General features: G+C 53.5%; 1 protein-coding gene across 1 annotated transcript; it reads left to right on the top strand.

Moving 5' to 3' along the window:
- The first annotated feature begins 153 nt into the window (after positions 1 to 153).
- LOC139604302 (centrosome-associated protein CEP250-like) lies at positions 154 to 21,797 on the top strand. The gene is made up of 23 exons (XM_071455426.1): positions 154 to 168; positions 1,099 to 1,146; positions 1,294 to 1,526; positions 1,984 to 2,137; positions 3,426 to 3,616; positions 4,922 to 5,141; positions 5,604 to 5,884; positions 7,081 to 7,240; positions 7,806 to 8,046; positions 8,662 to 8,807; positions 9,761 to 10,096; positions 10,739 to 10,929; positions 12,231 to 12,358; positions 12,530 to 12,699; positions 13,440 to 13,616; positions 14,218 to 14,352; positions 14,629 to 14,772; positions 15,235 to 15,515; positions 16,712 to 16,871; positions 17,451 to 17,739; positions 18,165 to 18,319; positions 19,271 to 19,606; positions 21,657 to 21,797. The coding sequence occupies exons 1-23, from the start codon at positions 154 to 156 to the stop codon at positions 21,795 to 21,797; spliced, it is 4,332 nt and encodes a 1,443-aa protein (XP_071311527.1).
- The last annotated feature ends 307 nt before the right edge of the window (positions 21,798 to 22,104 follow it).

Here is a 22,104-nt window from a genome sequence, read left to right on the forward strand (position 1 = left end):
GCAAAGGCCAAGGGCCTTTGGATATCAGGGTTTAGACCCTGCAAAGGTCAAGGGCCTTTGGGCACTGGGGTTTCGACCCTGCAAAGACCAAGGGCCTTTGGTCACTGATATTATCTGTCTCTGATATTATCTGTCTCTTCGTGCGAGGGGCGGATGGAGACCCGGAGGGTGAGTGACAAAGCCGCTGCTCTCCTTGTGCCAAGCCCAGCAGGGACCTGGGTGGGCCTGGGCTGTGCCTCGGGGAACAGTTCCCTTTGGGATTAGCAAGGGATTAACAGTTGGCTGTTCCAGAGCTGGCAGCAGCTGTGGTGCTTGCCCTGGGGACAGGCCTGGGAGGGAATGGGGGGCTCCTGGCTATCCCAGAGCACAGCCACATCTCCTCCACTCTCCTTGTCCCACTGGAGGCTGTGGGCACAAACAAGGGAGCAGCTTTTCATTGCCTTCCCCTCACCCAAATTACAGCGCAGCCTCAGCGCTTCCCAGAGTCAAGAATGAGTTGCTCCCAGACATCTCCAAAATGATCCCCAGTGGCCCAGAGGAGGTCACAAGGATGATAGGAAGATGCTGCAAGGGCTGGAGCACCTGTGCCAAGGGAAAAGGATGCAAGAGTTGGGGTTGTCCTGGCTAGAGAAGGTTCCAGGGTGACCTTAGAGTCCCTTCAAATGCATGAAAGGGCTGCAAGAGAGCTGGAGAGGGACTTAAGCCAGGGGCCTGCAGGGACAGGACAAGGCTTCCCAGTGAGACATGGCAAGGATGGATGGGATATTGGGAGGGGATTCTGCCCTCGAAGGGTGCTGAGGCCCTGGCACAGGTTGCCCAGAGAAGCTGTGGCTGCCCCTGGATCCCTGGGAGTGTTCAAGGCCAGGTTGGATTGGGCTCTGGGCAGCTCCCCTTCTGGTGTTCTTAGAAGTGATCAGACACCTTGCAGCATGTTTGTTTGCACTGCTGTCAAACTCCTGGGCTGAAAATATTGCCAAGGAGGGGAGGAGGAGCTCAGCTGGAAGTGCTGTGCTCTGGGACAGGCTGGGAAGCACTTAGAGGCAACTGCCTCAGGGGCAGCCATGCAGTCTGAGTGTGCTCTTCCCTGTGCACTTGCAGGGAGCTCGAGGGCTTTCTCACCAGGGACGTTCCTCCAGAGCCCGTCAGGTGAGTAAACTGTGCTGAGCTGACTGGCCTTTTGAAACTGGTTCTCCATGAATGGACACTGGTTCTTGTGGGATCAGAAGAGGCATCTCAGTGCTACTTTGGAACAGGAACAGAATACCTGACTAACAGCTGGATGTGGCCTTTCAGGTGCTGGTAGACGACGGTGACAGCATGGCCAATTCCATCATCTGCACCGACAATCCTGGGAACATCCTCTCAACTCTGACATCCACTGATGAACAGCATCCCTTTGAACTGGCTCGGGAAGCTACAGAGAATTGTGAGCGCATGTGGCAACAGTTTGATCAAGTAGAGGAGAGAACCCAGAGGATCAGAAGCCAATACCAGATCATAGACTCTCTGCTAGAAGAAATCTGTAGGTGAGCATTTCCTCCTCCTCCTCCTCCTACATTCCAGAGGCAATCTGCTTCCAGGTCTGGGAGGTCAGAGGTGTCCTGGATGAAGAAATCACCTGCCTACCATGTGTAGGCCTCAGTGTGGCTCTCAAGCAATGTCCTGTCTGGGTTTTGGATGCTCTACTGTGACTCCCAAGGCTGTCTGGGAGATGCAGAGCCATATTGGAATAGAAGACTCCTTCTTCTCGTCGTGCTGCTTCCTGAATTCTGTTCTTTGCGTGCCCCTGCCCAGCCACTGCTTGTCACTGAAAGAAGGCAAAATCCTGCCTTCCTTTCCCTTTGCCTCTGGAGGATTTCCTTGGGAGGGAAAGAGCAAGGTCTTCCTTAGCCCACTGCCCCCAGCTCCATCCTGGTGTGCTGAAAATGGCATTGCTGACTCTTCAGGCCTCTTGCTTCTTCTGACTGGGCCTTGTCTCTGCAGTGACTGTGCAAAAATTGAGAAGTCCAAGGAAATGCTGCGGCAATGCACTGGAATCCCGGAGACAGCAGCCTTTTGTCTGCAGCAGCAGAACACCAAGCAGCAGAAGGAAGCGTCAGCCCAGGCAGAAGAGGCAGAGCAGCAGGACTGGATGGAGGTTGGTTTTGGAAATGAGATGGTTTTCCCTTGAAAACTCGTCTTGCCCCTTCTTGTACAGTGGAGGACTTGGCTGCACTCGAGGGAGAAGGGCCATCCTTGCAGAGGGAGCTGGAAGTCAAGAGGCAGACTTTGGAGGAATTGCAGCTTCAGAGGGATGTGCTGGAGCAAGAGAGGGATGATGGTAGCAGGGCTCTGAACACCTTATTGCTAGGCAGCACCTGTGGCAGTGGGAGTTGTGGCAGCCAGATCAGCCTGATGCTCTTTCAGGCACTAGAAGACAGGCACAGTGCTGTGCACACCTGGCTCAAGAGGGCACACGCATTTCTTAGCCAGGGATATGCATGTTCATCAGCAAAGTGTGGCATGCTTCTGCAAAATGTGTTGCTTTGGGCAGCCACAGAGCCTCTAAAAGAGGGAAGGGAGCTGGGGAAGGGTCTGGAGCACAGGTGTGACCAGGAGCAGCTGAGGGAGCTGGGGGGGCTCAGCCTGGAGAAAAGAAGGCTCAGGGGGCACCTTCTTGCTCTCTCCAAGTCCCTGTGACAGGAAGCTGCAGCCAGGTGAGGGTCAGGCTCTGCTTCCAGGGAACAAGGGACAGGAGAAGAGGAAACAGCCCCAAGCTGTGGCAGGGGAGGTTTGGATTGGATGTTACAGGATAGCTGCAAGAGAAGGCTATATTTCAGAGGGTCTCTGTCAGACACTCTCAGGTCTGGGCAATGTGGTAGGTTTGGCAAATGCACATCAGAGGTTTTGCTTTGGCCACATCAGCCAGACATCCATCAGTCACTAAATATCTGCTCATCACAAGAGCCGTTTCCAAGTCAAGCATCCTCTCCTTGCAGAGAATTGCTTGGAGTATGTGAAGAGGTGACACTGTGATGCGGGTTTTCTTCTATTAGGGAGAAGTCCTGTATATTTTCCCTTGATTCAGCTGAATCTCCCTTGATTCACTGAAATAGATCCAAAGAGAAATTTTGTTAGCCCAGTGGCAGTTGTGGAAGGTGCAGTGGTTTTGGGTGGCAACACAGAGTTTGCAGTAGGGATGTTTGTTGGGAAGGAGCTGTCTGGGCCCGGGCAAGGCAGCAGGGCCTGCCACAGCACTTCCAAGGGAACCGTGCCAGAGGCTTTTGGCAGGCCAGGCTATCAGAGCTGCATGGGGCAGATGCTGTGAATCTTTGAGGCCAGAGCACAGGGGCTCCTTGTCCTCTGGCTGCCTGTGAGGTGGCACTGGCTGGCTCTGCACAGGGCTCCCGAGGAAGGGCTCCAGCTGTACCTTGTCCCACTTGCAGGTTTCCCAGGAGCAAGAGTCATCGAGCTGGTCTCTGGGGCAGCTGAGCCAGGAATCCTCTGGCCAAGGACATGAAGTGGCCCAGGCGTGGCGAGAGGAGGAGCTGCTGGCCCAGAAGGCTGACCTTGAGGGACGACTGGCAGCCACCGAGTGGCTCCGACAAGACCTTGCCAGGCAGCTGGAGGAGACCAGGTAAAGGCAGGGAGGTGAAACTTTTCAGATGGTTTTACATTCCGTGGGCACAATATGTGGAAGCGTCTCAAGGAAAAAATATAAATGCCACAATGTGAAGGTTGTTTTTCTTGCACCGAAAGCCAGCAAAGCTCTCGTCAGCCTTGGGCTCCTGTTTGTGCCACCGAGCACACTCCTGTGGGATGTCAAAAGCAATCCAGCCAGCCCTGAACTGAGGAGTAGTTGAACCATGCAGATGCTGAGTGAAACCTCAAGTTTCTCTTGGGTTTGGTTCCTCGTTCTGGGCATTGAACATCCCTCGTTCCTTTCTGAGTCGCTTGACATGATCCTGATCTTCAGACCAGGAAGCCTCATCTTCAGCATTCCAGGCTCTTACCTTGGCACGTTGGGAGTAGCACGCTGCCATTCAGGGTGAAGCCAGAGGCTCCTGCTGACCATCTTGAGGCATTTCTGCTTCCAAGCACACTCTTGAGAAGTGTGGGACAGGATGTAGAGCTGGTTAGAGAGCAGCAGGGAAAGCTCTTTGGAATTCTCAACAGCCTCTGGGCATTCTTGCTGATTGTTGGTGGGCACCCAGCTGCCAAACCTGCCAAGGTGCCTTTGCATGGTCCCTCTCACTGTGTAAAGAAGGACAAGTCCCTTGGGCTACTGCCTGCTTGTTCAGCAACACTCAAATAAAGGCAGCAAGTCTACTCCTGGACCTTGCAAGAGTTGAGACTGCAGTCTCTGCATCGAGGTAGTTGTTGTTCAGACAAAAGGGTGATCTGATTTTTCACAGGTGCTGCCACGACCATGAGATTTTACTGTATCTGCAAAGTAGTTCTGAAGCCTCATTAAATACCGGGTGTCTGGAAGATGATGTACCTTTCTGTCCATTATCAAGAGCATTAAAAAGTCAGGAGTCAGCCAGGACAAGAGTCTGTTCTGTCCCCCTGCAGAGCAGCTTGGAAGTGCTGATGAGAGAAGGGCTGTGAGCAGGGGCTGGGCTTTTGCTTGTTGCTCCAGCCTGTTTGGGCACAGCTACCCAGAGTCATAGGTCAGGAGCAGCAAGTGAAGGTTTGGCTGTTGAGGCCAAGTTGGGCTGGGCTGCCTGTGCTATGGCAGGCCATAAGGAAGGCCTGGGCAGTCCCTCAGAGGCCCTGCTCTGCTCTGGAAATGGCCCAGATGTGCCTTCTCTGGACGAGTTTCCAGCTGACCCATTTTCCATCCTCAGGCGTGGGGATCTTGACCCACGTCGTCCTGGAATAACCGGCTCTGGGTGTCTGGAGCAAGCAACTCATGTCTGTCCATCTTTGCAACTTGTAGGTCAGCAAAGGAGAGCCTGCAATCCAGGCTGTTTGCTGCTCAGCAGCAGATGGCTCAGCTGCAGATGACCTGGAAGCGTGTGGAGGCAGAGCTGCAAGGGGAGCTGCAGGGAGCTCGCAGAGAAGCCCAGGCAGCGCAGAGGAGGCACGAGGAAGAGCTACAAGGCCTCAAAGAGGAAAGGAATCTCCTCCTTGAGCAGAGGGAGGCTCTAGAAAAGCAGGTGAGTGAAAGAGCAGTGGCACTGCAGTCATGCAGCGAGGGGTCTGTGGCCTTCTTGCTTTTCCATGGCAGAGCAGCAGCTGCTGGGGTGAGCCCTGGGGCTGTCTCGTGCTCTGGGGGCTCCATGGCAGCTGCTCTGAAGGACACTCAGGGCTCTGCTGAATGTCAGCTGCTGCTCTGGACAGCTGGGCTAGTCCTCTGTGCTGCTGGCCAGCAAGCAGCAGCATGGATTCCTGCTGGCCTCTTCTTGCTAGCCTTGCTTTGGCAGGTGCTTTCTCAGGTGCCCTTGCTGGTGGGCCACTTAGAGAGTGAAACAAGTTGTCCATGTCCTTTGTGAATCTGGTGCTCTCAGGACAGGGAGGAGTGGAAAGTTGTCCTTTACCTTTGCTCACAGCCTGTGCTGTGGCTGAGTGTGAGAAGCTGTGGCTGTAGCCTCTGACTGCTTTGTTCTGTTTGACTGGAGGTGGCAGAGTTGACATCTCAGCTGGCAGCCTCCCAAGAGTGCCAGGAAAGGACTGCACAGAGAGCCCAGCAAGATGTGAGGGAGACACAGGAAGAGTCCAGGCAGAAGCTGTTGGAGCTTGAGAAGATCCAGAAGATGCTGGAGGAGGCACAACATCAGAACAAGGAGCTGCAAGTGCATCTGGACTACTTGGAGAGGGAATGGATTCAATGGGAAGAAGTGGCACAGCAAAATTCAGAATTGCAGGCTTCTGTCAATGCTCTAGAGAAGGAAAAGGCGAGGTAAATGAAAGCCTGTGGGACTCTGCATTGTGCTGAATGGATTCCCTCTTTGCCATCTTTGCACCTGCCAGGGACTCTGGCAGCATTTCCTACATGGCAGGTTCTGCACTCCCCGTGCAGACACTTCTCATTGTCTGGATGTTGAGTTTCATTTGCTTTTCTTTCAAGCCTTCAGATAGAGTTCTTCTGAAGACAAAGTCTTCTGGGGAAGCCCTTTCCCTCTAGGGGTCATTGTGTGGTTAGGTGGGTGTGTTGACACTGCCCGAGGTGCACTGTAAGGAGCTGGATACATCTATCAGCTCCACCTTGGGGCCTGTAACTTGAAGCCTTTGGGATCTGGATCAGCCTGGCATCTGATGCTTTTTCTGGGCAGAACCATCTTAAGGCCCTGAGTGCTGCTCTAGGCCAGCTGGGCCTTGGAGGCAGCCCAGAAACAAGAATGTCTCTGTTGCATGGTTCCTCATCCAATGTCCCCCGCTGCCTGCAGGGGGTCAAGCAGGGTCCCTGCCACCCTGCACAGTCACAGGCATTTCTGACTGTGCAAAGAATGCAAGGAACAGGACCAAGCTATGGGGGGCTCATGTAGCCGATCAAATCCTGCCAGGTTTAAGTGCCACAGGATTCTTCCTCCAAGAAGAAGACAAAGCAAACGCAGGGCACTCCTGCTTGCCTGGAGTCTTCTGCATCTTCCATCAGTTTGTGCTCCAAGCCTCAGTTGCCCTTTTGGCCTTTGTTTCTCCAGCTGAAAGTAGGATGGGTGCTGGTAAATCTTCGGGAACTTGCCAGAGATTCCCTGGCTCTAGGGTGCTGCTCCTGCTACCTGGATGTGTAAGATGGGGGAAGGAAATGTCTCTTCCATGCTGACCAAGCCTCCCTGCTTTGGAGCCTGGTTAGTCAGAAGAAAATTGTTCCTCTCCCCTAATGTCTTCATTGCAAGACTTTGTTAGGTTTGTATTCACATTCCCAGCTCAGAAAGAACGTATGGCATGGAGGCAGGAACTCGCTGTTCATTCTGGGACAAAAGCAGAGTAGGCACATGCTGGTCAGGGACTGCAGGCGGAACAGTCAAGTCTAAACAGCCAAGTTGTCTAGAGAAACCTCATCAGGCAGAGCAGTTTCCCCCTGAGGTGGTGTGAGTCCTAAGAGTTGATAAAAGGTGATATCATTTAGTAATGAGTTGCTTGCTTTCCTTCTAGGCTGATTCTGTCTCTTGAAGAAAAGAATGTGTGCCTCAGGACACTGGAAGAGCAGAACTCGGCACTGAACAATCAGGTGTCTCAGTGTCAATCTGCTCTTCAGGAGACAGAGCAGCTCTATTCTGAGCATAGAAGAGAACTGCTGGGGCTCAACACACAGGTAAGCTGTGCAGTGGCATCCTCTTCTCCAGGGACACACAACAGCACCTTTGCCTTGGAGGCCCCAGCCTCTTTCCCCTGCCAGCAGCATCCACAGCTGTCGTGTTCTGCCCGGGGCTGCTGCTGCACCCTGAGGCTGAGCCTGGATCTGGTGTCAGCTGCAGAAGTTTTCCCCCATTTTCTCCCGGGTCCCAGCAGGAAATGTGGGAGGAGAAGCAGCAGCAGACTCCTCTGGAGCTTCTCTGTCCCTCTGTTGGCAGTGTTGTCCCAGACAGAGTTGGTGCCTGTGCCAGGCACTGAGCAATGTGGGGACACAGAGGTGGCTGTGGCAGGCTGGGCAGGGCACTTCCAGCACAGCCAGTTCAGCCGCTGTTCAGAGCTGCAGCCCAAGGATGCCCATTGCCTCCCTTTCCCTGTTTTCTCTCCATTTGTCTCCATTGGCATCCTTGCTTCTGTGCCTTCTGCGTTTGGCTTGAAGTCATTTCTCCTTCGTTGCTCTCCCTGTGGCCCGCTGTGCAGCCTCAGGAGCAGCCCTGTCCCTGAGGCTCTGTGCATCCATCTTCCAGGCCTGGGCCCTGCTGGAGGCAGTGAAGGAGAAGGCAGCTTTCTTGGAAACTCGACAGAAGCAATTGGAAACTGAGGAGTCTGAGCTGCGTGTGAGGCTCCAGAGCTCTGAGGAAATCTCAGTGGACATTGCCACACAGTGTAAGGCCATGGAGCTGGAGCTGAGGAAGAGACAGGCTCAGAGAGACAATCTCAGGGCTCGCAATAAGGAGCTGCTGAAACAGCTGGAGCAAAGTGAGCAAGGTACAGCTTCTCCTCTCCCATCCACTGCCCCATGCTGTCTGACCTGTGGGGATCTCACTGATGCCTCGCAGAGGAAAAGTGCCCAGAGATGGCAGAGGAGAAAAACAGCCAGCAGGAGATTTCTCCATCCACGTGCCAGTGAAAGCTTTCTCTTGAGAAAGGTGCTGTGGCTGGCAGTGCCCTCTGGCTGTGCTAGGGCTGATCCCGTGCACAGCTGGTGCCTCTCAGGCTCCGTGTCTGTGCTAAGGAGCTGTAGCTGGATGCCTCAGCTCCATTCCCCCCAAACTCCAGGCCCTGCCAGAGCCTCCAGGCTATTGGTCTCTCTGGAGCAGGGCTGCACAGGCATCCCCTGTGCTTTGTCTCTCTTAGATTGCTCACTCTGCACAAGGCCAAGAGCAAACACACTTTTCTGTCCCTCTGAACCCTGCCCCTTTCATTCCTGCCTTTTTCTCTGCCCGGAAGTTTCCTTCATTTCTGTCAGCTTTGGAGCCTTTGTGGGCTTAGGGCCTGGCAAACACAGGCAGGTAGAGAAGACAGTGCTGTTGTCTCTGCAGGATGCACATCAGTTTAACTTGACTTTTCTTTTCCCCTCCTCCTTCCCCTTCCCTCCTCCAGCAATGTTGAGGGCAGAACACCAGAAAATCTCTCATGAAAATTCCCAGAAGAAAGATGCTGTTGCTGTGAAGGAAGAGGATGTGGTTCTTCGTCATTCTCTGGAGAATGAATTGCAGACCCTGCAGGAGGAAAGGAAAGATGTGCTGGTGAGATTGGCAGATGCCACAGAGCGCCATTTTGTACCTAGGGTTGGGCCTTGTGTCCATATTTCTAAGAAGCATCCTTTTCCATTTTAACTTTTCCAATTTCATTTTTCTGAATAAAGAGGAGAAGATGTTGTAGTCATGGGAAAGCCAGTTAATGCTGAGGCTGCTGATTTTCCTCCCTGCTGGGCTTCTGTGCTCTAGAACCTTTAGTTCTCAATGTCCTCAGTGTCCCTATTGACATTGCATGGTTTGGGGAATTCCTGGTGTCCAATGCCATGTTCAGCTTTCTAAATATCTGGATGTGGAAGGAGGGGGGAGAGTCCCAAGTTTGCTGTTAATAGAAAGGTGTTTGGCCTTGGCCATGGGAGAGCAGCCAGTGGGGAGAGAGGAGAGGAAAGCCAAGGTCTGATCCCCAGCAGGACGTGTGCCTGCAAGGGGAGAACTGGTCCTGAGTGGCAGCAGAGAATGACAGACTGATCTGGCCATTGCTGCTCCCAGAGAGGGCAGTGGGGCTCTGGGGCATGGAGCCATGGGAACTCTACACAGGAGAGGTGGAAAAGCACTGCTCTCAGCCCAGCCCCAGGGAATGAAAGGCTGCGGCTGTTTGCTCTTCCCTTCCTCCCTGATGGAGAGCACATCCTCGTGGCACTGCCTGAATCCCGCTTAGCGGGCACTTGAAATCCTGGCTGCAGTTCTGGCAGCTCCACCCCAAAGGAGCCCTGGAGTGGAGCTGCAGGAGGTCAGGCAAGGGCAGAAGGGAAGCTGGGATGGGCTGAGTGAGCTGGGAAAGATGCAGCATCAAGGGGAGGGGGGCCCAGCAAAGCTCTGCAGCATGCTGAGAGGCTGAGAGAGAGGGGCAGCCTGTGCCTGCCCCTGCAGCAGGAGTCCAGATCTGGTATGAAAAGCAAAGTGAGAGAGGGAATGAGTGACCCTTTTTCTCCCTGTTTTGGCAGCATGAAAGGGAATTGTACCAGCAGCAGATGAGATATCTGGAAAAGAAGAATCAAATGCATGCACCTGAGATGAGCAATCATAAGGGAAATAATCAAGAATTACAAGTGGAGAGGGAAGAGTTGCAAGAAGATTTGGAGCATGAGGCTGCTGCTTTGAAGAAATTGAGGGACAACAATCAAGTACTGAGTGCTGCACTGAACAAGAGTGAACTTGCCAGAGGGGCTCTGAAGCAACACTTGGACATCCTGCAGGAAAAGATCCCAGCAGACACTGGCATTGTCCTTCAGTCCACTCCAGTGCCCCTGAAATATTTCATTGATGTTTCCCCTGAAGAGGTGGGTCTCTATCCCTGTCAGTGCAGGCCTGCTTGGGTAAAGAGCCTTGTCTGTCTGCCTGGCTCCAGCCAGAGGCCACTGACTGCCAGACTGATTCCTGGCACACCCAGAATGACTGATCCAGCTCTGGAGCTTGCTGTTCAAAGCAGCTCCAGGCCAAAAGCTGGGCATGGGGAGCTGCTTCTCCTGTGCCCACAAAAGGGGAGGCAATACATGGGGGTTTGGATTGGGTGTGGGAAGGAATGGAGCCGGTGAGCAGAGTGATGGACTAATGCCAGTTGAGTTTTGGAGTAATGGCTGAAAATGTTCAGCACAGCTGGTGCTTAGAGTCAATTGTATTGGCAGTTGTGGAAGATGCAGTGTTTTTGGGTGACAACACAGAGTTTGCAGTAGGGATGTTTGTTGGGAAGGAGCTGTCTGGGCCCGGGCAAGGCAGCAGGGCCTGCCACAGCACTTCCAAGGGAACCGTGCCAGAGGCTTTTGGCAGGCCAGGCTATCAGAGCTGCATGGGGCAGATGCTGTGAATCTTTGAGGCCAGAGCACAGGTGCTCCTTGTCCTCTGGCTGCCTGTGAGGTGGCACTGGCTGGCTCTGCACAGGGCTCCCGAGGAAGGGCTCCAGCTGTACCTTGTCCCACTTGCAGGTTTCCCAGGAGCAAGAGTCATCGAGCTGGTGTCTGGGGCAGCTGAGCCAGGAATCCTCTGGCCAAGGACATGAAGTGGCCCAGGCGTGGCGAGAGGAGGAGCTGCTGGCCCAGAAGGCTGACCTTGAGGGCCGACTGGCAGCCACCGAGTGGCTCCGACAAGACCTTGCCAGGCAGCTGGAGGAGACACGGTAAAGGCAGGGAGTTGAAACTTTTCAGATGGTTTTACATTCCGTGGACACAATATGGAAGCGTCTCAGGGGAAAAAAAAAAAAGCCACCATGTGAGGGTCATTTTTCTGGCACCAAAAGCCAGCAAAGCTCTCGTGAGCCTTGGGCTCCTGTTTGTGCCACCGAGCACACTCCTGTGGGATGTCAAAAGCAATCCAGCCAGCCCTGAACTGAGGAGTAGTTAAACCATGCAGATGCTGAGTGAAACCTCAAGTTTCTCTTGGGTTTGGTTCCTCGTTCTGGGCATTGAACATCCCTCGTTCCTTCTGTGTAGCTTGATATGATCCTGATCTTCAGACCAGGAAGCCTCATCTTCAGCATTCCAGGCTCTTACCTTGGCACGTTGGGAGTAGCACGCTGCCATTCAGGGTGAAGCCAGAGGCTCCTGCTGACCATCTTGAGGCATTTCTGCTTCCAAGCACACTCTTGAGAAGTGTGGGACAGGATGTAGAGCTGGTTAGAGAGCAGCAGGGAAAGCTCTTTGGAATTCTCAACAGCCTCTGGGCATTCTTGCTGATTGTTGGTGGGCACCCAGCTGCCAAACCTGCCAAGGTGCCTTTGCATGGTCCCTCTCACTGTGTAAAGAAGGACAAGTCCCTTGGGCTACTGCCTGCTTGTTCAGCAACACTCAAATAAAGGCAGCAAGTCTACTCCTGGACCTTGCAAGAGTTGAGACTGCAGTCTCTGCATCGAGGTAGTTGTTGTTCAGACAAAAGGGTGATCTGATTTTTCACAGGTGCTGCCACGACCATGAGATTTTACTGTATCTGCAAAGTAGTTCTGAAGCCTCATTAAATACCGGGTGTCTGGAAGATGATGTACCTTTCTGTCCATTATCAAGAGCATTAAAAAGTCAGGAGTCAGCCAGGACAAGAGTCTGTTCTGTCCCCCTGCAGAGCAGCTTGGAAGTGCTGATGAGAGAAGGGCTGTGAGCAGGGGCTGGGCTTTTGCTTGTTGCTCCAGCCTGTTTGGGCACAGCTACCCAGAGTCATAGGTCAGGAGCAGCAAGTGAAGGTTTGGCTGTTGAGGCCAAGTTGGGCTGGGCTGCCTGTGCTATGGCAGGCCATAAGGAAGGCCTGGGCAGTCCCTCACAGGCCCTGCTCTGCTCTGGAAATGGCCCAGATGTGCCTTCTCTGGACGAGTTTCCAGCTGACCCATTTTCCATCCTCAGGCGTGGGGATCTTGACCACGTCGTCCTGGAATAACCGGCTCTGGGTGTCTGGAGCAAGCAACTCATGTCTGTCCATCTTTGCAACTTGTAGGTCAGCAAAGGAGAGCCTGCAATCCAGGCTGTTTGCTGCTCAGCAGCAGATATCACAGCTGGAGATCACCAGGAACCATCTGGAAGCTCGAGTGCTCACAGTCACACAGGACAACGTGGTGATAGAAGGTGAGAACCTCGTGTGCTTTGTTTGTGGTGCTGCCCCTGACTAGAAGAGATGAGCACAGGTGTCTCTGTCCACAGAACTTCTGAGGAGTAGTGGGGCTGGAGGCACTGAAAGGGCCTGAGGTCAGTAAAGTCAGTCAAGACCCTGACTCTTGCTGTTGGTCATGTTTGCAGGAGAAGTGAAGTGCCTGCAAGGTGAGCTGGAAGCAGCGAGAGCTCTCAGGAGGCAGGAACAGGAAGACACAGCTCAACAGCTCCTGCAGGCAGAGCAGCAGCATCAGGAAAGCCTCAGGCTTCAGGGAACTGCTCAGCAACTGAAAATAAAGAAGCTCCTGCAAGACCTGGTAGGGGACAATATGCTTCTGAATTGTCCAAGCCAGCCCTGTGGGTTGGTGCAGCACAAGCAGAGGCTGAGGGTGTGAAAGGGCAGCAATCCTCTGCCAGAGGCCTCTCGCTGCTGGGCCGGGCAGCAGAGCCAGCAGCTGAGACTTGGAGGAGTGTGAAGGCCCCCAGGATGGTGCTGGGACAGTAAATGCAGCCATGGCTTCAGTGAGGGTGTAAGAGGAGTTCCAGAGCAGGTTGGGCAGTGCCAACCCAAAGCGTGGCAGCCCAGGGCAGGATCATCCCCGAGTGCCACCTGCCACAGAGCAGATGCCAGCGTGGAGCAGATGCCAACAGTGCTGCTGGCTGCAAGCATGGGAACTCGTTTCCTTTCTCCCTGTGCTTCCATGGTGGACAGAGGGATTAGCTTTGGGCTGGAAGCAAATGGAACAGGCCCCTTGTTCCTGGTCCTTCAGTCCTTGTGACTGGGGCATCAGAGAGGGGAAGGTGACACCTCCTCCTCTGAGTGCTTGGACTCGGTGCTTGGGAAGGTCTTTGCCAGCAGAAGAGATTCCACAAGTCTGTGATTCTTGCACCTGCTGAGCCTCCTTTTGAATTCCCTGACAGGACACAGCTTCTGGAGTGCAGAAAGCCAGTGCTGTTGTCTTTTCCAGTTGGGGGTTGTGGGAGGGATGGAGCTTCACCTCTTTCAGCCAGGAGCTTGCCTGGGGCTTCATCTTGCAAATTTTTCCTCCCTCCTCAGGCAAGTGAGCGTGAAAGGCACCGTGCAGAGATGCAGGAGACGCTGGAGCAATGGGAAAAAGAGAAGGCAGAGAGAGAGCAGGAGCACAAGAAGGTGCTGTTTGAGATGAGGCAGAAAGTTGCCACCCTGCTGGCCCAACAAGAAGAACTAAAGGGATTTGAAAATGCCAAGCAAGAGGTAATGATTGTGAGAGGAGAGCTGGTGTGATTTTTTGCAAGGCTGGAGCTGTGGGAGATGGCAGGATAGGGGGCTGTGTGGAGCATGCCCTCTGTGTCTCCTGCATTGAATTAGGGGAGGTGAAAGCTGAATGGGGCTGTCTTTGGCCCCAGGAATGAGCCCTCTCATAGGAAGCCAGGCAGAAACATCAGCTGTCAGCTGAGATTTTTGTGCTGCTCTTGTGCTCTGTTGTTCTAAGATGCACCTCAGGGTATCTTCACTGTTCTCCTTCTGCTGCCCTTTTGGTGTGTACTGGTAGATGTTCATGGCCAAGGTGAGTTTGTAGGACTTTTCTTTTGTGGGCATGGGAAGGGTGCAGCAGGAATGCTGACAAGAGAAAAATCTTTTAAAAGGCTTGCCTGGAGTATTTCTGAACAGTAACGCAGAGATGTCTTCTGGGCTGTGTTTTAAGTCACTTCCTGGGAAGCTGTGTCTCCCCCAGGGCAGGCAGTGGCCCAGGGGAGCAGCAGCCAAGTGCTCTGAGAGCCCATCAGTCTTTGCCCATTGCCACACGGATGCTGCAGGAGGAGCGTGAAGCCCTCTGCTCTTTCCTCCTGTGCAGGTCCTGCTGGAAGAGCAGAAGGAGAAGAGTGCTTTATCAGAGGCACTGCTCCAAACTCAGGGAGAGCTCAGCCGAGCCCGCCAGCAGGTGCAGCAGCTCAGGCAGGAGGTGACAGAGCAGCAGGAGAAGGGGCAGGTAAGTGTGAGTAGGCAGGCAACAGAGGGCAGGGCAGTGACAAGGGCACAAAAGGCAGCTCCTGGGACTGAGGAAGCAAGGGCTGCTTCAGGCCCTGGGAGCACAGAGCCTGGTAAGCTCCAGAGCTCAGCCCCAGGAAGGAAGGCTTGCAGTGGAAGCAGAGCTGGGTAGAGCAGCCAAAAGAAGCAGCTGAGGGAATGGCATTTTGAGGCAGCAAGTGGAAAAAGCTGAGCCTGAGGGCAGGTCCCAGGAAGTTGCTCTGTATTTTGTTGCCAGACCATCAAGGCAAATCTGCAAGATGAGCTGCAGGAAGCACACAGTGAAGCCCAGGCAGCACAGAGGAGGCACGAGGATGAGCTACAAGGCCTCAAAGAGGAAAGGAATCTCCTCCTTGAGCAGAGGGAGGCTCTACAAAAGCAGGTGAGGGAAAGAGCAGTGGCACTGCAGTCATGCAGCGAGGGGTCTGTGGCCTTCTTGCTTTTCCATGGCAGAGCAGCAGCTGCTGGGGTGAGCCCTGGGGCTGTCTCGTGCTCTGGGGGCTCCATGGCAGCTGCTCTGAAGGACACTCAGGGCTCTGCTGAATGTCAGCTGCTGCTCTGGACAGCTGGGCTAGTCCTCTGTGCTGCTGGCCAGCAAGCAGCAGCATGGATTCCTGCTGGCCTCTTCTTGCTAGCCTTGCTTTGGCAGGTGCTTTCTCAGGTGCCCTTGTGGGTGGGCCACTTAGAGAGTGAAACAAGTTGTCCATGTCCTTTGTGAATCTGGTGCTCTCAGGACAGGGAGGAGTGGAAAGTTGTCCTTTACCTTTGCTCACAGCCTGTGCTGTGGCTGAGTGTGAGAAGCTGTGGCTGTAGCCTCTGACTGCTTTGTTCTGTTTGACTGGAGGTGGCAGAGTTGACATCTCAGCTGGCAGCCTCCCAAGAGTGCCAGGAAAGGACTGCACAGAGAGCCCAGCAAGATGTGAGGGAGGCCCAGGAAGAGTCCAGGCAGAAGCTGTTGGAGCTTGAGAAGATCCAGAAGATGCTGGAGGAGGCACAACATCAGAACAAGGAGCTGCAAGTGCATCTGGAGTACTTGGAGAGGGAAAGGAGTCAATGGGAAGAAGTGGCACCGCAAAATTCAGAATTGCAGGCTTCTGTCATTGCCCTAGAGAAGGAAAAGGCCAGGTAAATGAAAGCCTGTGGGACTCTGCATTGTGCTGAATGGATTCCCTCTTTGCCATCTTTGCACCTGCCAGGGGCTCTGGCAGCATTTCCTACATGGCAGGTTCTGCACTCCCCGTGCAGACACTTCTCATTGTCTGGATGTTGAGTTTCATTTGCTTTTCTTTCAAGCCTTCAGATAGAGTTCTTCTGAAGACAAAGTCTTCTGGGGAAGCCCTTTCCCTCTAGGGGTTATTGTGTGGTTAGGTGGGTGTGTTGACACTGCCCGAGGTGCACTGTAAGGAGCTGCATACATCCATCAGCTCCACCTTGGGGCCTGTAACTTGAAGCCTTTGGGATCTGGATCAGCCTGGCATCTGATGCTTTTTCTGGGCAGAACCATCTTAAGGCCCTGAGTGCTGCTCTAGGCCAGCTGGGCCTTGGAGGCAGCCCAGAAACAAGAATGTCTCTGTTGCATGGTTCCTCATCCAATGTCCCCCGCTGCCTGCAGGGGGTCAAGCAGGGTCCCTGCCACCCTGCACAGTCACAGGCATTTCTGACTGTGCAAAGAATGCAAGGAACAGGACCAAGCTATGGGGGGCTCATGTAGCCGATCAAATCCTGCCAGGTTTAAGTGCCACAGGATTCTTCCTCCAAGAAGAAGACAAAGCAAACGCAGGGCACTCCTGCTTGCCTGGAGTCTTCTGCATCTTCCATCAGTTTGTGCTCCAAGCCTCAGTTGCCCTTTTGGCCTTTGTTTCTCCAGCTGAAAGTAGGATGGGTGCTGGTAAATCTTCGGGAACTTGCCAGAGATTCCCTGGCTCTAGGGTGCTGCTCCTGCTACCTGGATGTGTAAGATGGGGAAAGGAAATGTCTCTTCCATGCTGACCAAGCCTCCCTGCTTTGGAGCCTGGTTAGTCAGAAGAAAATTGTTCCTCTCCCCTAATGTCTTCATTGCAAGACTTTGTTAGGTTTATATTCACATTCCCATCTCAGAAAGAACGTATGGCATGGAGGCAGGAACTCACTGTTCATTCTGGGACAAAAGCAGAGTAGGCACATGCTGGTCAGGGACTGCAGGCGGAACAGTCAAGTCTAAACAGCCAAGTTGTCTAGAGAAACCTCATCAGGCAGAGCAGTTTCCCCCTGAGGTGGTGTGAGTCCTAAGAGTTGATAAAAGGTGATATCATTTAGTAATGAGTTGCTTGCTTTCCTTCTAGGCTGATTCTGTCTCTTGAAGAAAAGAATGTGTGCCTCAGAACGCTGGAAGAGCAGAACTCGGCACTGAACAATCAGGTGTCTCAGTGTCAATCTGCTCTCCAGCAGGCCAAACAGCTCTCCTCAAACCGCGCTGGACAACTGCGGGAGCTCAACACACAGGTAAGCTGTGCAGTGGCATCCTCTTCTCCAGGGACACACAACAGCACCTTTGCCTTGGAGGCCCCAGCCTCTTTCCCCTGCCAGCAGCATCCACAGCTGTCGTGTTCTGCCCGGGGCTGCTGCTGCACCCTGAGGCTGAGCCTGGATCTGGTGTCAGCTGCAGAAGTTTTCCCCCATTTTCTCCCGGGTCCCAGCAGGAAATGTGGGAGGAGAAGCAGCAGCAGACTCCTCTGGAGCTTCTCTGTCCCTCTGTTGGCAGTGTTGTCCCAGACAGAGTTGGTGCCTGTGCCAGGCACTGAGCAATGTGGGGACACAGAGGTGGCTGTGGCAGGCTGGGCAGGGCACTTCCAGCACAGCCAGTTCAGCCGCTGTTCAGAGCTGCAGCCCAAGGATGCCCATTGCCTCCCTTTCCCTGTTTTCTCTCCATTTGTCTCCATTGGCATCCTTGCTTCTGTGCCTTCTGCGTTTGGCTTGAAGTCATTTCTCCTTCGTTGCTCTCCCTGTGGCCCGCTGTGCAGCCTCAGGAGCAGCCCTGTCCCTGAGGCTCTGTGCATCCATCTTCCAGATCCGGGCCTGCAGGACGCAGTGCTGCAGATGGAGGCTTCCCAAGCAACTCAACAGAAGCAGCTGCTGAAGGAGCTGGAGGAGTCTCGAGCAGGAGAACGCTCTTTGAGGGACTCTGTGCACGTGCTGCAGGCTGAGGTGTCTGAGCTGCGTGTGAAGCTCCAGAGCTCTGATGACAAAGCTCTGGCCTTGGCCATACAGTGTGAGGCTGTGGAGCTGGAGCTGAGGAAGACACAAGCTCAGAGAGACAACCTCAGAGCCCGCAACCTGGAGCTGCAGAAGGAGTTGGATGAAAGTGAGCAAGGTACAGCTTCTCCTCTGCCACTCACTGCCCCATGCTGTCTCACCAGCTGAGGAGCTGTAGCTGGATGCCTCAGCTCCATTCCCCCAAACTCCAGGCCCTGCCAGAGCCTCCAGGCTATTGGCCTCTCTGGAGCAGCGCTGCACAGGCATCCCCTGTGCTTTGTCTCTCTTGAGTTGCTCACTCTGCACAAGGCCAAGAACAAACACACTCTCCTATCCCTCTGAACCTTGCTCCTTTCATTCCTGCCTTTTTCTGTGCCTGGAAGTTTCCTTCATTTCTGTCAGCTTTGGAGCCTTTGTGGGCTTAGTGCCTGGCAACCACAGGCAGTTAGAGAAGACAGTGCTCTTGTCTCTGCAGGATGCACATCAGTTTGCCTTTGCTTTGCTTGCCTCTTTCTCCTTCTCCTTTCCTCTTTCCTGCTGCAGATTGGTGGAAGGAGGAAGTCAAGCACATTTCTCGAGAATCTGCTCTGGAAAAAGAGGCCACTGAAAGGCAGGAAGAGGCTGTGGCTCTTCGTCAGGAGGTGGCATCTCTGAAGAAGAAATTAGAAATCCTTGAGAAGCAAAGGAAAGATGTTCTGGTGAGATATGCAGATGCCACAAAGGGCCATTTCCTAGCTATGTGTTTGGGCCTTGTGTTCATAGTTCTAAGGAGCAGCTTTCCCCAGTTAAACTTTTCTAATTGCATTCTTCTGAATAAGGAGGAGAAGATGTTGTAGTCATGGCCAAGCCAGTTAATGCTGAGGCTGCTGATTTTCCTCCCTGCTGGGCTTCTGTGCCCTTGAACCTTTAGTTCTCAATGTCCTCAGTGTCCCTATTGACATTGCATGGTTTGGGGAATTCCTGGTGTCCAATGCCATGTTCAGCTTTCTAAATATCTGGATCTGGAAGGACAGGGGAGAGTCCCAAGTTTGCTGTTAATAGAAAGGTGTTTGGCCTTGGCCATGGGAGAGCAGCCAGTGGGGAGAGAGGAGAGGAAAGCCAAGGTCTGATCCCCAGCAGGACGTGTGCCTGCAAGGGGAGAACTGGTCCTGAGTGGCAGCAGAGAATGACAGACTGATCTGGCCATTGCTGCTCCCAGAGAGGGCAGTGGGGCTCTGGGGCATGGAGCCATGGGAACTCTACACAGGAGAGGTGGAAAAGCACTGCTCTCAGCCCAGCCCCAGGGAATGAAAGGCTGCGGCTGTTTGCTCTTCCCTTCCTCCCTGATGGAGAGCACATCCTCGTGGCACTGCCTGAATCCTGCTTAGCGGGCACTTGAAATCCTGGCTGCAGTTCTGGCAGCTCCTCCCCAAAGGAGCCCTGGAGTGGAGCTGCAGGAGGTCAGGCAAGGGCAGAAGGGAAGCTGGGATGGGCTGAGTGAGCTGGGAAAGATGCAGCATCAAGGGGAGGGGGGCCCAGCAAAGCTCTGCAGCATGCTGAGAGGCTGAGAGAGAGGGGCAGCCTGTGCCTGCCCCTGCAGCAGGAGTCCAGATCTGGTATGAAAACCCAAGCAAGGGAATGAGTGACCCTTTTTCTCCCTGTTTTGGCAGCGTGAAAGGGAATTGTACCAGCAGCAGATGAGATATATGGAAAAGGAGAATGAAATGCATGCACTCAACATGCAAAGTCAGCAGGAGAGAATGCAACACTTAGACAGTGAAAAGCAAGCCATGCAGGAAGAGTTGAAGCATGGGACTGCTGCTTTGAAGGAAGGAAGAGGGAGCACTCTGAGTGCTGCACTGAACAAGTGTAAAATTGCCAGAGGGGCTCTGAAGAAACACTTGGGCTCCCTGAAGGGAAAGACTTGTATCCAGGCAGGCAGAGACATTGACCTTCAGTCCACTCCAGTGTCCCTGAATTATTCAAGTGATGTTTCCCATGAAGAGGTGGGTCTCTATCCCTGTCAGTGCAGGCCTGCTTGGGTAAAGAGCCTTGTCTGTCTGCCTGGCTCCAGCCAGAGGCCACTGACTGCCAGATTGATTCCTGGCACACCCAGAATGACTGATCCAGCTCTGGAGCTTGCTGTTCAAAGCAGCTCCAGGCCAAAAGCCGGGCATGGGGAGCTGCTTCTCCTGTGCCCACACATGAAGAGGCAATACATGGGGGTTTGGAATTGCGTATGGGAGGGAATGGAGCAGCTGAGCAGAGTGATGAACTAAACCCAGCTGAGTTTTGTACTGAGAGGGCTGAACAGCAGCTGCATTGCTGGTGCTTTGAGGATGCTGCCTGAGACTGAGATTTCTGAGGAACAGCTTCTGTGGTGTTTGAAATATGGGCATCATCTCCTCTCTGAACACCCAGCAGGCTGTTGGAGCACAAGAGGAGCAGCTGTTAGGTGGCTCAAGGACCAGTCTGGAATCTAAGACACCACTTGCATCAGCAGAGAAGGAGAAGAGAGAGAGGCCTGGATTATCCACTGTGCCCAGGAGATGTGGCCAGCAGGTAAATTGGGCTTTGGCTGCCTCTTCAGAGCCTCAGGCTCCTCTGGAACAGAAGCCTGTGGTGTCAGGAAAGAAGAGTTAGAGGAGTTTCAAGGCCTCGGCATTGCTTGAAGGCTCATTCTTCCCCTGGGCTTGGTTTCCCACATTGTGCTCTGCTCCATGTGCAATGCTACCATGTTTGGGAGAGGAAGAATATGCTCCCTGACCTTGGGCTGCCTTTGCAGGAACATGCTGATCAAACATCTCCAGGCCAAAGCTGGGCATGGGGAGCTGCTTCTCCTGTGCCCACAAAAGGGGAGGCAACACGTGAGGGTTCGGATTCTGTGTGCAAAGGAATGGAGCAGGTGAGCAGAGTGATGAACTAAACCCGGCTGAGTTTTGTACTGAGAGGGCTGAACAGCAGCTGCACTGCTGGTGCTTTGAGGATGCTGCCTGAGACTGAGATTTCTGAGGAACAGCTTCTGTGGTGTTTGAAATATGGGCATCATCTCCTCTCTGAACACCCAGCAGGCTGTTGGAGCACAAGAGGAGCAGCTGTTAGGTGGCTCAAGGACCAGTCTGGAATCTAAGACACCACTTGCATCAGCAGAGAAGGAGAAGGGAGAGAGGCCTGAATTATCCACTGTGCCCAGAAGTGGTGAGCAGGTAAATTGGGCTTTGGCTTCCTCTGCAGAGCCTCAGGCTCCTCTGGAACTTGGCACCTTAGCCCAGGCAGTGCTTTGGAGACCTCTGCTTGTTGCCTTGCCTCTCCCTGTCCCCGCTGTGGCACACCCCTTTGTTTGTTCTCTCTCTTGTGGCAGCCCATGGCTTTCACAAGGGCACCTTCACTGCGCTGCCTCCCTCCCTGGCCCCGTGTCCCTGCACACACACACTGGCCTCTCTTGCACAGCCTCCAGCGAGAGCTTTTTGCCCCCACTGTTGTCTGGTGCACTTCAGGGTCTCAGAGCAGGGATCTCCTTGCCTTGATGTCCAGAGGTCCTTTTGCTCCATGTTTGCTGACAGGTTTCTGTGACCCTCTCTCCCATCCAATGTGCAGGTGGACCCTGAAAGGAGAAGAATCAGAACTTTTAGGAGAGTGTTCCCCCCAGACTACTTTATTTTGCCTGTCCCTGAGTCTGAAATAGAAGAGTCCTCCAGTATCTCAGAGGAGCAGCAGCCCTCATACTGAGGCACGGCCTGTGGAGAAAGGGGTCAGTGGCCCAAATGTGTGCTCTGGAAATCAGAGCTGAGTTCCTAAATCCCATTGGAAGTGTCTGTAATAGACCTGTGGTGGCTGAGGGATGTATGTGGAAGGGTTTGGCAGCCTTGAAGTGGACTTGTTGGTGCTCTGAGCTCTGTTGTGTCTGGGAGCCTGTTCCTTTGCCCTTGCCCAAGGGCAGAGTGTTGGTGAGGGCTGGAGTTGGAGGCTGTGTCTGCCCCGAGAGCCGGTACCGTGGGGCTGCAGGTGCTCCTGCCAGCGTGGGCTTGTCTGAGCCGGGCCTTGTGCCTCTTTCAGGTGTCCCTGCTGCAGTCACAGCTGGCCCAGGAGCGACAGCACCACCTGGAGAGCTGTGCAGGGAGCAGGCAGGAGACACAAGGTGCAGAAGGGACCTCCTTGCTTCCTGAACGTCTCAGAGAGGAGCCAGGCTGCAGCTAGATGTAGTTTTAGACTTAGTCAGTAGTTTATGTTTAAAGGATAGTATAGGTGTAATTGAACCTTTTTACAACTGTGTTCCATAGGATGAAAGATATATTTATAGAAAAATAAAGAGTTTCTTATGATTGCCATTAAACTAATAAATCTGTATCAGGCTTATTTACTACCCAGTGCAGAGACCTCTAACTTCCAGTATAGTGCATTATATTTTGAAGCAACATTGAAGCAATTCCTGTCAAGCCAGCAATAACCAATTCTTAAAGATTGATGCTACTCACCCAAACCAATGATAATGGGCAAACATTTC

The sequence above is a fragment of the Agelaius tricolor genome, unplaced genomic scaffold (assembly GCF_023055355.1).
Source record: "Agelaius tricolor isolate 1412-34295 unplaced genomic scaffold, bAgeTri1.0.p SCAF_49, whole genome shotgun sequence".
In the NCBI taxonomy this organism is placed as follows: domain Eukaryota; kingdom Metazoa; phylum Chordata; class Aves; order Passeriformes; family Icteridae; genus Agelaius; species Agelaius tricolor.